Source organism: Budorcas taxicolor, chromosome 4 (assembly GCF_023091745.1).
Source record: "Budorcas taxicolor isolate Tak-1 chromosome 4, Takin1.1, whole genome shotgun sequence".
Lineage (NCBI taxonomy): Eukaryota > Metazoa > Chordata > Mammalia > Artiodactyla > Bovidae > Budorcas > Budorcas taxicolor.
Genome location: NC_068913.1, coordinates 69,174,177 through 69,188,875, shown reverse-complemented (window position 1 = coordinate 69,188,875; position 14,699 = coordinate 69,174,177). Strand labels below are relative to the sequence as shown.

The window sequence follows — 14,699 nt, the reverse complement described above, 5'->3', positions numbered from 1 at the left end:
CCAGGGAGACGAAGGATGTTGGTTACTTTGAGGTCAGATGGGTTCACGCCTTCACATAGGCATATATGTTTTAGCATTTACTTAACCTATAAGGTAAACATTTCCTTTATGAGAACAGGAATTATCACATTAATTATCACATTCTAAGAGCCAAAATGGCTAAGGATAAAAGATACTAGAAATCTAATCTCTGAAAACCAGAAAAAAAGTCTCATTCAACAGGCACCAATATTTTTGGTTGTTAAAGCAGTGCCTGAGGAAGGACAGTCTCTGAAAAGACTGAGTTGTTGGTATTTTCCAACCACTGCTTTGCTTCAGAGGGACGGAAACCACAAGGGTTCCATGTCTTCGGGGATGCTGAGAGCTCTATATCAGGCCATGTGATGCTGGAGAGGAGATGCAGATTCTGCTACCTTTGAATGACCCCTCTCCCTCTCACTGGACCTTTGTCAAAAGAAAAAGGTGTCTCTCTTGAGGCTGATCCAGTGAGTCAAATTTTAAGTAAACAGAAATGGAAGGTGCTAAACAAACAAACTCTCGCCAAAAGGAATATCCAAGGTCTGGATGGCCGGCTGCCACCTTTGAGTTGTTTTCCAGCATAGAACCTTCTGGTTAGGCTGCAGAGCTTCAGATTGGAAAAATCAGAGCTGAGCAAACAAAATCAACTCCCAAACTTCATTTCCTCGTCTCACAACAAATCTCTGCCCAAGAGGTCAATGCAAGTATAGGAATTAAGGGGAATATTAAAAACCACCAATTTTACATTTTATTTAGGAAGAAACTGAGGCTCGGAGGACATGAGGAGTCTTCCCAAAAGTCACACAACAAGCAAGTAGTAGGATGAAGACCCAAGCAAGGCTGCTCTTGACCTAACCCACTGCTCTGTGATCTTTCATTCTAGAAAGTTCTTAAACTATGAAAGAATCCACCTTCTTTTCACTGAGAGAGTGGCTAAGATCAGTTCTAACTTCACCAACTGCTAATGTGGTACTCAGTGGATTGCTTGTGTTCAGTAGATGATATGGAAATCATCTGGTCACCCATGGAAATAATTGCTTTTCTTTTTCAGTGCAAAGACACATGGCCTAAGTCGCTGCTGAAATTTTCGACACACAAGCCCAGGTTTGGGACTTGGCACAAGAAAAGGCCAGATGGGAACTGTTGCTGTACAAATCGAAAGTCCTTTGTTTTAGAATGAACAAAACCTGGCCTCAGTTAATCTATACGGAAAAAAAAAAAACAACAACGGGTGGGGGGGCTATGTTGTAGGGATCATTTTGATAATTATGTTCTTGGCATGGACTACTGCTTGCATCAAAAAGCATTCTGAGTTTATCATATTAACAAAATGACATCCCCCAAAGCCAAAAACGGAAAAAAAATGTAGGTATTTGGAGTCCTTATTTCAAGTATGTTGCTATAGTGTTGAATGTCTCTATAGGGGTGCTACTTCGTCCCAAGGCAACTTTATGGATTTAAGAACAGATTAATCTAATCACATCTATACTCTCACAGTCCCTATTTAAATAGCTAACCTTTTAAGTAGCAAACCCAAACTGGTTTAGAAAAAAGACAAAAAAATTAAAGGCTGATTTCAGCAGGAGAATCAATAGTTAAAAAAGAAAGTGTTAGTCTCTCAGTCCTGTCTGACTCTTTGCGACCCCATGGACTATAGCCCGCCAGGCTCCTCTGTCCTTGGAATTCTCCAGGCAAGAATACTAAAGTGGGTAGTCATTCCCTTCTCCAGGGGATCTTCCCAACCCAGGGATCAAACCCAGGTCTCCCGCATTGCAGGCAGATTCTTTACCTTTGAGCCACCTGGGAAGCCCCTCAATACTTATTATTAATACTTTGCTCTTACAAAGTGCTTATGTATGAAGACCTATAGTTATAACCTACACAGGGGAGTAAAAAAATTGGTGATTTGCCTCAGTTCATAAAGCAAGGTAATTCAGAATAAGAAAATGCCTGCAGAAGTCCTGTGTGTGTATTTTTCTTAATTTCCCTACCAGAACTGCAGGCCACTTTTGATTTCTTTCATGCATTTTGAAACATTTGCTGTCTGATTGTTCTCTTCTAAAATGTATTCAAGGTGACTTCTAGTAATGTTACCTTGAAAAGAATTTTTGTTTGAAATGTAGTCTAGTGTTTGTGTATTTCCTACATCATTTGGTCTATCAGTATAGAGTGATATCTGTCAGTACCTTTCAATATGTATTGACGATGCTTGTGCACAGTGAACTCCGCTTCCTCTCGGGCAGTGATTCTCAACCTTTCTTAACTCAGAGGCTCCCTTATGGAATCTGAGGAAGGCTCTAATAGACTCTCACAATGTATATGTGAGATATAGACTTGAAATTTTCCACAAAAGTGAAACCATAAATATTCCTTTGGAATCTGCCCTGATAAGCTGTGGAAGTAAAGGGGATGCTAGAACTGTCTCCCTTAGGAAACATAAGACTTGATATCTAAGGCCATTTGAGAATACCAAAAGCAGTTAAAGTGAGTTAAAAATCAAGATGGAGACCTTCATTAGATTATTAGGTAATTAGCATTCTCAATAGAAAGCGACACAGAAACATAGAATAAAAAACTGGGACTTCCCTAGAGATCAGTGGTTAATACTCCATGCTTCCACTGCAGGGGACACAGGTTCAATCCCAGGTCGGGGAAATAAGAATAAAAGACTATCTTACAGAAAGTAATTAGAAAACTAGTCCAACCACCTTGTTTTACACTAGGTTGGTGTAGCAATTGTGAAAGCCAAACCTTGTTATTCTCAACCCTCATTTGAGAGTTCGTTTTTCTGCTGGAAGTTCCCCCATGAATTTCTGTTGTTTTTATGGCCATTAGACTTTTATTTAGTCCTTATCAGCAACATACTTATGTGTGCATGATATAAATGAGACAGAGGCTGATAGTTCTGTCTACGGAGAATATTAACTGACATTCATTTTCCAATTATAACATAGCTAAATGATTATATATTACATTAAGAAATATGTCCATATTCACATATATCTTTAAATGATGGTCAATCATCACTGTGATTTTAAATAATGGTTAGTCATCTCCAGGTTCCTATATTTTTACAGACTCTCACTACCCCCAGGGCTACAGGTTCTATACTAACAACATATTGGTTTATTAATAAAGTGCTTTGCTATCCATAGACAAAAATGCCACTAAAATCATCACATTTCATTTTGAGGCCAAATATATACACATTCACGGAGAAGGCAATGGCACCCCACTCCAGTACTCTTGCCTGGAAAATCCCATGGACAGAGGAGCCTGGTAGGCTGCAGTCCATGGGGTCCCTAAGAGTCAGACACGACTCAGTGACTTCACTTTCACTTTTCACTTTCATGCATTGAAGGAAATGGCAACCCACTCCAGTGTTCTTGCCTGGAGAATCCCAGGGACGAGGGAGCCTGGTGGGCTGCCGTCTGTGGAGTCACACAGAGTTGGACACGACTGAAGTGACTTAGCAGCAGCAGCATATACACATTCATACATCTTAATCTTCTTTTTCTCATTTTTTTGTTCAGTTTTTGTCTGTTTTGTTTTTAATCAGGGGTTGCCTTCTACCTGATGGTCTAAAAGTACCTTTCTTTTACACAGGCTATTTTAAGCAGAAGGAGATCTGGGAAAAGCAAGGAAGACTGTCTGAATTTACATGAGCATAAAATCAGAGGGAAAAAAATCATGTTTAAGGCTGAAATGAATTGTCCTATATATAAAGTTGTCCTGTTGACCCCCAAAGTGACAAGGGTCACTTTCAGCTTTGACAGGGCCCATTATCAATCATACTTATTTGGAGGTGGAAGTGCAGCTCACCTTCCTGAACGTTCTCAAATTTAAGAGTAATTTTCCTGTGAAATTAAGTGATGTATTAATCATTAATGCTATTTTATCAGATAGGCATTCGTTTAAAAATTTTATTGTAGTAACTTTACAATGTTGTGTTAGTGTCCGGTGTACAGCAGTGACTCTATTATACATATACACATATCCATTCTTTTTTAGATTCTCTTCCCATGTAAGTTTTTACAGAATATTGAGTAGAGTTCCCTCTGCTCTAAAGTAGGTCTTTATTAGTTATTTTTTATATAGTAGTGTATTTATGTTTATCCCAGTCTCCTAGTTGATTCCTCCCTCCACCCTTTCATCTGATAGACATTTGTATTTTGTTTAGTTCAGAGGAGAAAGAGAAAAGCCTTTGTAGATGAGATTTTTATTATTTTTTTATTTATGCTACTCAACATTTGATTGCTTATAATATATTTTGCAAATGAATTTGGAAATAGGAAGTATTCTTTGAAACAAGTTTCCAAAAAATTTTTTAATTAACTTCTAGAATTCCAAACTTACTTTCCTAGGTGATAAATACATGCCTGAAAAGCCAAGTTCATATTGAAAGTGTAGATATAACTTAATGACAGCAATGTTAAAACACCTTTTTCTATGTGCATGCTTTTTTAAAGTCTCTTTCGTGTGGCATGTAATGCCTGGCAGCCACAAAGAACACTGGTCAAAGAGAGGGTATTATTTATCACAACTGTAAAATGGCTTATGTGAGCTAGTGCTACATTTACAGTTTACTTTTATCAAGTGGAAGCACCTTGGAAGAGTCTATTCTACATTTATACAGTTGTCCCTGGGTATCAGCAGGGTATTGGCTAGCCTCAGATACCATAATGCATTTCTGCTCAAGTCCCATAGTCAGCCCTCTGTATCCGTGGTTCTGCATCCTCAGATTCAGTCAACTGCTAATCATGTCGCACGGTATCTATGGAAAAATCCAGTCTAGTAGTAGACAACTGTGCTTGTAGACAATGGTGCCACGTACATTATTCCACCAACTATGAACCTTGAACCTGTCTTTTAAAATTACTATGTACAGTGGAGATGTGAGACACTTACCTAAGTCAATTTTTAAGATGCACACGCAATCCACAATACCCTGATATCGAGGGGGAAAGGAGTTTATAGACTGAAATTAGCCAAACTAATTAATGAACCGATCAAATTAATCCCATTACGGTCCTAAGCTCTGTTGTCCTTTGCCTGCCTAGACTAACCCGATTCCACTAGTAGAGGACCAGCATTTGCACCGTATACCATATCCTTCCATGCCTTCTCCTAAGTGGCATCAGGCATAGGGATGTGCTCTGTTGAATTGTAGCCTATTAAGAACTTCTTTGAGGGAATCAGCTTATTCTGAGGGCATTGAAGTTTGAAGTGACTCATCCTGCCACACAATTCTTCCCAGTGTCTCACCTTCACCTTCTACTCATGATCAGTGTTATCCCATAAGGTAGCATGAAGATGATTGCTATGAGAGCTAAATTTACTGAATGCATAGTATATATTAGACATTGCTTTGCCTATTTGCTTCTATCACCTCATTTAATCCCCACAACAACTCAAAGAACTTTCTACTATTTTCATCCCCACTCAAAGTTGTTGGAAGTTAGTTGGCTTATGTCACCTGCCTAGAGTCACGCAGTCAGTGTACAATGGAGAGTTCCCACCCAAGTAACTTTTCATAGAATTCAGCTCTTGATTGAAAACATAGTCTCTTCAGAAAGCCCCTGGTAAGCCTGAGGGACAAATTGAAGGCAAGCTCCACATTTCCAGGTGAATCCTGTTGTGTAATAATAGTATTAATGTCATTCAGATGTAACAGAAGTGTACCAGTTCAGTGCTGAAAGTGCATGGGGCCTTTGGTTTGTCTTCTCTGGTCTTCTTAACGTGATGCTGATCTGTCTCTTTCCAGAACGAAGTGTCCATGTTGAAGAATGAGGTGGCACAGCTGAAGCAGCTGTTGTTAACGCATAAAGACTGCCCGATAACAGCCATGCAGAAAGAGTCACAAGGATATCTCAGTAAGCCATTGCCTTTTGTGCTTTTTTTTTTAAGTGTCCAGGTTTTTGCCACTAATTTCGCATTGTATTTATTGAAAGAACAAAAGTAAAGTCTAGACTGCACACCTAGGTGGATAAGGTGCTAAAATTCTTGAGCAGCTGCCAGACTACTGCACCAGGGGGAATCCTTCTTTTCTGACCCTTGTTCATCACCACGCCCACCTTGATCATTTATGGCTAGACATTCCCTGGCATTTCATGTTGTAAAAATCCCACCAAATTCAAATTTTGCAGCCAGTAGGAGCCCAATTACCAGTGGGCTAGCAGTTTTATATGGGCTGGGAAACAGGCTTCAGATGAATCATATCCAGTGCCCCAGGATACGCTGCATGCTATTCACTGGGCTGAAAAGCAAGTGAGCTTGTCTCAGTTTACCAATAGGTAAAGTGGGTCCTTTTTTCTAGATCCCAATATCAGCACCTGGAACATCAATAGGTTCAATGCTAATTCAGTAGGGAACAGTGGGAGGAGCGGAGATTTACGGCTGAAGGTTATTTTCTTTTCAAATAGTTTTTTAGATTGAGCAGCACAGATTCTCCCACCACATGTGAGTATTTTTCCACATTTGCTATATGTATGGATCTTTGAAAAGACAGGATAGGGACTTCACAGGCCGTGACTCAAACACATCCACTCATGTTGCTGACCTAGAAGGCATGGGTTTGTTGGTAGCTGTAAACTGGGAAGGCATAGCTTCGTGACCAACAGTTGAAAGTTTTGAAATTAACCTCCCAGAGAAAATGCGTGACACACATTCTATTTCTAGCAAACACCTAGCAACATTTTTGAGTGGTCTCCGAGCCCACCCCAGGAAAGTGCTGTATTGGTGTGTGTGTGTGCTTTTTCCTAGGTCCGGAGAGCAGCCCTCCTGCAAGTCCCGCCCCGACATGCTCGCAGCAGCAGGTCATCCAGCATAACACCATCACCACTTCCTCGGCAGTCAGCGAGGTGGTAGGAAGCTCCACCCTCAGCCAGCTCACCACTCACAGAACAGACCTGAACCCCATCCTCTAAAATCTGTGGGTCACACCTTGCCTTCAAGAAGAGCTGTTGCATATCCTGCGTCCTTTCTTTTAAGGGCATTTTTAGAATTAACTCAGACCTGGAAGACTCCTCAGCCCTTCAAAGACTGGCTTTCATTTTTATAGTTATTATGGAAATGTTGTCTTTTATACTTAGTTATATAAGAAAAAAGGGAGTTATGCAATTAATAATCTATCAGCTTGGGAAATGCTTTGGTGCTTTCCTCCAATTTTCTGGTACCAGTTACTTGTTTATAAACTGAACTCTCTCTGTACATAGTCATGGTTTCATTCTTATCAGTCAAACCCTTTGCCTGAAATGTTGAATCTTGTTAAACCGCAGCTTTTAGCCAAAATGAGGCGTACATAGATGTCCAGTAAACAGATTGCAAGGCGACTGGGAGGTGGAGTCTGATGACATCATAACTCATGTTGAGTTTGTGCTATGATGTCACCAGAATGCCAGGCAAACATAGAGCCTTTTCCACAACTGTTTCTCTTACTATTAAAAAAATATTAATAGAAGCTCCACTGATGTCCAAATAAAATCAGCAAGGATCTCACCACTCCTCCTCCTCCTCCTCTTGGTCCACTTCCTTGACTGCCCAATTTTCCTTTCCATTTCCACTTTTACCTGGGCTCCCTGTTGACTTTTTATTGTTACTTTCTTCTGTTTTATTTTTTCCCTTAAGCATTGCATGTAAAGAAGAAAAAAATGTTTAAAGGAAAAAAAAAAAGCTAATGTGGACCTAGCCATGGCTTCCCTTGCATGTGACCCACAGCTGGAGTTCATTCAACTCTTGCTTTTTACACAAGAGTAACCAGGAGACATTTAATGTGCCTGATTTAATGTTTTTAATAATCAGAACAAATAAAAGGTGGCTTAGCCATAGGTGAAGCACTGTTGAATGCCAGCTGTGGAGACACTAGGGAAGGGAGCTTTATAAGCCTCAATTGTGAAAGTCCAAATTACGATGCAAGGTTATAACATCACACCCTCAAATTACAACTGGTTTTATATGGCCTGTCTATAATGTTGAAAATCCATGTACTATATAATAATGCAGAAGGGCTCTATTCACTACACGGATTACATTGTTCAGTCATCAGCTGCTAATAGCCTAAGATTTATTATTGTTTTTTTCTTAAGCCTATGGAACCGTCTTTGCTGTTCTGGTGGGTGAAAGTAGACAAACTACTGGAGGAACAAAGAGAGAAAGAAAACCTCGTGCTTCCGTAGAGCTGCTCTCAGCCCTTCCACCACAGCTAAAGCACTCTGGCTGTTGAAAGAATCCCATGGATATGGCTACTCCACTCTTCTGCTAATCCTGGTTTATATTTTCAGCAACTTTTCTGGACTTTCCCATTATAAAAAGCAGACAGTTGTGCCTCCTTGAAACAAGCCATTTTACTTGGTGAAGGTTTTCATATCAGAACTCACAAGTAACGGGGCTAATGTTTTTCTCTAGTGGTCTAGGCAGGTGCTGGTGTTTCATCTCTATGTGAATGACCTCCAAACATGAGTGTGTGTGTGTGTGTGTGTGTGTGTGTGTGTGTGTGTGTGTGTGAGAGAGAGAGAGAGAGAGAGACAGACAGACAGACAGAGAGAGGGGAAGATTATGGGATTTAAAAGAACAGTATTTTACAAAATGTGTAGCTTTTTTAAGAGTTCAGAATAGGGAAGGATGTGATTTTTTTCTCTCACTATAGTATAATAATCTATTTTGGAGAAAAAAAGAAAATATAAGGGTCATGAAGCATGGTTTTTATAACTAGTTTTAGTTTTATCTAATAACTTGCTTTTTAAATCAATATTTATCAACAATCTTTTCATGTATGCAGTGCTTTCAAAAAGAAAGTTTTGAGTTTCCAGGAAAACTCATAACTTGGAGATATGATCTAAAAAAATCAAAACAAAGACAAAAGCAAAAAAAAAAGAAAGAAAAGAGAAAAAAGGAAAAAAAATGCAAACAAGAAAAGGATTTTCTATTATATTTTAGACAAACATATCATTTTTAAGTATTTTAAATACTGAATTCATTATCATTTTATTTTGTTTTGAATCCCAGCAGGAATAGCTGAATGGTTGAACCAAACTGGCTTCATAAGAAGTTTAAGATTTAGCTCAAAAAGTAGTTAATATCCTTATCTCTATTTTGAAATCAAAAATAATTTTTTTATAAACTCCTTCCTAGGACCATTTAGGTGTCCCCCTAAAAAGGAGAAAGAGCTCATTGAAATATTTGTTTGGGTTTTTTAATTTTTATTTTATTTTTGTTTTGCTTTAAGTGAAAAATATTTTCTTTCTTTCCTGCATGCATAGCACTTAATGAAATGGATTTTTTAAAAATCCACTGGTGATATCAGAATGTCCAAGGAGTGGGCTGTCACTAAAATTATGGTTTACTTTACTTCTGTTCCACCTCTTAATTGAAATATTTAGTTGTGAAACCGAAAGCCTCTGCAGTTAAGAACTTGCCTGAGTTTTCTTAATTCAGCAACTTGACAGTTTGACTGATGTGCATTATGTATAGCTCAATTATGTCTGTTTTTTATGCTAAGTAGGCAAACCAACCACACACACGTTAGCAAACGGGCCTCAACGTATAATTAGAATACACTGTCTTCTTGTTATACTCAGGGCCTTTAGGTATGTTCATTAGCGGTGTGGAAATAGATTAAATGGAAGATGCCAGCGAGTCGTCAGCGCTTCTTGAAATCCTGAGCAGAAAGGCTCACTGGTCAAACCTAGCACTCAGCTTATCAATATGAAATATTTCACTTGAAGGCCTGGCTTTCACCAGACCATCATAGAATCATTGGTCTGCCTGAACATCTTTCCTTCTTGCCCCACACTTTTTGCCAATCTGAGGAAACATTCTGCCCTGTTCTCCCCTCCTACCCAGCTCCTGGGTCACCCACTCATACTGTCATAGATGGGTTGCAGTGACCTTCAGAGCACCCATGCTAAGGCAGGAGGGCTGGCAGCAATGCGCTGCCTCTCCTCGTTCCCAGGTGGGTTGCTATCAGCAGGATCTGCCTTTGAAGTCACTACCAACTTGGCCTGGAAACTTCCACAGCACCTCCCCTGCCTCCTGTGATGGGAACTAGCTTCCAAGATAGGGACGCCTGATAGTGTTTCTGCCAGGTTGGTTGTCACCTATTCTGAGCTATTCCCATCTCAATTGTTTCTCCTAAAGACATTTTTCAACATATATGGAGACAGTAGAGTGGAAATCCTCCCTGTGGATGAATGCACGCGTTTTAACGCCTGGTGTAAGGTTGAATGTTTCGCCTTTTCCCTTCCCCTCAGCCCTCTCCTGTCTCCACATCAGTGTTCACCCGTCGGAGTCTCTACACGGCCTGTGGGGATGAGCAATTTGTATGCTGTCACTGCCTGCGTCCTTATCACAAGGGTTACTTACTCGGAGCAGTTGCTGTTTGGAGCCTGTCAGGTTCATGAAATCAAATGCAGCAAATGTTCTGAACGGAGGGGCATCCATGGTGAATGTTCAGGTAGTCGTGCTCTGTTAGTTCAGTAAATCATCGTGTGTCAGTTGAGTTTGTCATTAAAATCAACCAGCTGTGAGAAAAGACCAGCCATTGGCTGGGGGGTTTTAAGCATCTAACTGCTATAAACCTAGCCATCCAGTTAGGATAGAATGTGCTTCTTTCTGGTGAATAAAAACCATCTAAGAAAATATATATGTATGTATGTGTGTATACAGTGGAATTCAAGGACCAAAGCAAAATTTGAACAGGAATCTATTAATTTAGAATTTTATAAGATATTTATTAATAAATGTTATTTTTAAACATTCCATTTGAACAATATTCTTCTGTAGGATCTACTTGTTTTTAAAGGATTAGTTCATAATTAACTACTCTAGATATGTGTATCTTCCTTTTTCAGGGTTTCAAATGGCTATTCTCCATCATCTGGTGGAAATGTCTGTTTAGATCTCTGTGCATAGAAATTTCAAGGATTTTTATTGTTCTGTGAGTTGTTTTTTAATTATGTTCAGAACAGTTGTAAATCATCTATTTCTTTTTTTTTTTCACTTGTAAAGTAAGCTCTTTCCTTTAGGAAGCAGAGTTCAGCTAAAGGGAATCTGTAACTATAACTGGAACAGCTCTCTTGTTAAAGTGTAAAAACAGCTTCATCTCTGCTTCTCCCCACTGCACTCCAACTTCCTAGAATGCCTTGCACTATTTAGCTTTGTTGGTGCTTTTCTTGTCCCTTCGCAAACCGTGTGCAGTAGCTTTAAGCCATTCAAGTTCCATTATGCAGTGTATCAGAAGGGAAAGGAAACGACATGTTTAAATTGGAATAAAAATGTGCCTATGCGAACAGTAGCGACTTAGAATCTCTCTTCTGCTTTTAAAATAATTTATATTTTAAAATTGCACTTTAGCGTTTGTAATCCCTGTCAGTTTCTCTCGTTCTCTTTCAAACCTCCTCCCTGTCCTCAAACTTGCCTTCTCTCTTTCCTTCCCAGCCCCCTACCTCCCCCAAGCTTCCTCTAAGGCTCTGAACTGCATCATTTAAAATACTTTATGGAATATGTGCCCCAGGTACATTTGCGTGCATTTACCAGTAGCATAGCCAAGACGCGTTACTCACATCTGCCTAGATGAAGCCTGCTACGAGAATGCCAAGGAAAAGAGCCAGTTTATACTCTTTATCCCTTTATTCATAGCATTATTTTTTCAAATGTTATGTAACAGACGTGAAGCAGCAACTATGCTATACTTAAGAATTTTCTATCTCATCCTCCAAACCAAAGTGTCCTGAAGGAGCCAGGAGACTTATTCTTTTGTGCATCACTGTGCATGTTGGACTGAGGTCCTCACCATCGTCTCTCTGGGCTGCTGAAAACACTGTGGCCCTAACTATTTCATTCTTGGTTTCAAAAATACAGTGTTGCCTTGTACCGTAATTAGGGACAGCACCTCTTTTCTACAATTATAATCTAAGAAAGGACAAGAAGACACTGAAGCAATAAATTTACAAGTAAAATCCAATACCAAAACAAAGAAAAGAAACAAACAAACAAAAAATCCTTGCTCATCATGTTGTGAAATTGAAGAAGTGTATGTCCACTCAAAATATTTTACTATTTCTTGTGGAGTTTTTCAGTGATGTAATGCTTATAGCCAAATTGCTTAAAGAACATTTATATATTTTTTTTCTTATAAAATTGTCTATTTTTAAAAAAAAAAAAAGCTATTTAACCACAAGTTGAAGAGGGTGGGGGTAAGGCCAAATCGCCAGCATTTGTTAAAAGATTAATACTCTTAAGTGGCGCTCTGATACCTTTCCAAGTTTATCATCACAGGGGGATCAATAATTATCAGCTGTTCTATTTAGACCAACTTACAATTTCTAGCTCATTAGAAGCCAGGATTTGGAAAGCTCTTCCGAAGCCATTGAAGATTTTCTTACATTGAGTTTCATTTTATAGAACTTTCTAGGATTTTTTTTAACGGAATCATTTTAGCCTCAGGACTGAGAATGTGGAGAGCCTGAATAAATTAGCTTTAAATACATCATTAAAATCTTATGCACAATAAGCTCATTAGAATCTAGTTTGCTCCTTTAGAATACCAAGTCTATAGATGCTACAGGACATGATGAAAGGTATCAACCATGCTGAAGTGGAGGGGGTTTCAGAGAAAGGGCCCTTCCCCACCAGCCAGCCAGTAGAACAGAAGACCTACTCACCCTTTTCCCTTCTTCGTTCTGCTAAATCCACACCTGCCTCATAGAGAGAGGAGTTCTGCCTTTGAGGTTTGTCTTGGAGAAAAGATAAGCTTGAAATGTTCTCCCTAGAGAGGACATGGGATTTGGGATCTTCCAAAAAGCCCCAGGAAAAAAAAATGTATCAGTTCGAACACAGTGTTCTAGGACAATTGGAATATAAATATTGTCCAAAAATAGAATTAAAAGAAGAAAACAAAGTTAGCATTTTCCTAAGTGTTAACTAAGGAAGCCCTCAAAAAACGGTGCTGTCACTTGGGGCGGGTGGGCTTGTTTGGAATTGTAAACAGCAAAGCATTTGTGTTTGTTTGTCTATTTGTAAAGCAACCACCTTCCTTATTGGAAGGAGAAACAATTGGGGGTACATACATGTAAATACTTGCAGCAGCATTTAATATGTTTAATTTTATGTTAAGCTTTTTGTTGCATCGTGAAGACATTTACTGTTACCAATGGACAATGAGTTCATTAAGACTGTTCAACTAGGTCAGATTTTTACATCTCTTTCTAGCAAGAAGAGACAAGATTTTGTGCATTTGTACAAATGTTAATAATATCACTGCAATTCCAATATAATAAAGCACTTAAATGCAAATAATATATGTACTACCCTTTGTATGATGAAATTTGAATTGGGGGATAATGACATGTATCCTCACAAGATCTTATCCATGCCTTGGAAACCAAGGCTTAGGCTCCAAGGTGACCATCATCTGGAGAGAGAAGCAGGTAAGATTTTCTTCTTCCCAAATCTTCACTGCTCTCCTACTGCTTCGCCCACCCAACTTCCCAATGGAGGCCACTAGTCTAACACATTTACAGTGGGTACTCTAACCCTAACCCTAACCACACAACTAAACTTCACTTCGGGATTTAACACTCAAGAAATGCAGCCAAGTGTAAATTTGTGTTTCAGTTATGTCTAGAAACCAGGAATCACATGCTGGCACTCAAGTCCTGGCATTCTTTACTTCACCTCCAGAGAAGCCCTAACAACATGTTAGCTAGCCCCTGTATACATGCACTTGTACATATAGCCGCTACCCCCAATCTTCCTCTTCTTCCTGCCTTTCTTCCTCTCCCTTATTCTCTTATTATTTTTTTTATTCACACTCCTCTTTTTCTTACACTCCATCTGATCTCTCAGCATGACAGAATCCAACCATCATTTATCACCAATGTTACTGTTGCAATTCTGTCCAGACTACCAACATCTCTCATCTGGATTATCTCAGTGTTCTTCTAACTGGCAACCACAGGGAGCCTCTGAAAATGGAAATCAGATGGTGTTCTTATACCACTTAAAACCCTGCAAAGACTTCTCTACTCATTCAGAGCAAAAGCCAAATTCTTTACTATCAGGTTCTGCAAAGGTGCCACCTGACCTCACCCTGTTCATTCTCTGAACTTCTCTCTTACCATTTTCTTTCTCCACTCACACCTCTCCATCTCCATTAATATCTTTGAAGTCCCTCAAACATTCTCACACTTCTACTGGAGAACCTTTTCATAAATTGTTCATTCCCTTCATCCAGAATATTCCTCCCCCAGATGTCAACCTAGCTCACTTTTTCACCTGTCTCCCTCTCAGTCAAGCCTTGTTCCATCTTATCTAAAATTATATCACCCCTACTCTTCATTCTCATTTGTCTTCTTTAGACTAAATTTTCTATAGCATTTACTGCCACCTAACATAATTTATATGGCTTCCCAGGTGGTGCTAGTAGTAAAGAACCCACCCACCAATGAAGGAGATGTAAGAGACATGGGTTAGATCCCTGGGTTGAGAAGATCTCCTGGAGGAGGGCTTGGCAACCCTCTCCAGTATTCTTGCCTAGAGAATCCCGTGGACAGAGGAATCTGGCAGATTTTGGCCCATAGGGTTGCAAAGAGTTGGACATGACTGAAGCGACTTAGCACACATGCACAATGTAATTTATATTTAGTTATGATTTTTTATTGTCAGTCTCCACCCCCCCCCACCCT

The 14,699-nt window shown here is 39.4% G+C and overlaps 1 protein-coding gene across 2 annotated transcripts in view; it reads left to right on the top strand.

Moving 5' to 3' along the window:
• Positions 1 to 8,959, top strand: part of CREB5 (cAMP responsive element binding protein 5) — a 434,664-nt gene extending 425,705 nt beyond the window's left edge. For both annotated transcript variants that reach the window (XM_052638724.1, XM_052638723.1), the window contains exons 10-11: positions 5,783 to 5,891; positions 6,781 to 8,959. In XM_052638724.1, coding sequence (XP_052494684.1) covers positions 5,783 to 5,891; positions 6,781 to 6,944 — 273 coding nt within the window. In that variant the 3' untranslated portion in view covers positions 6,945 to 8,959. The remainder of the gene's footprint in view (positions 1 to 5,782; positions 5,892 to 6,780) is intronic.
• Positions 8,960 to 14,699: the final 5,740 nt, after the last annotated feature.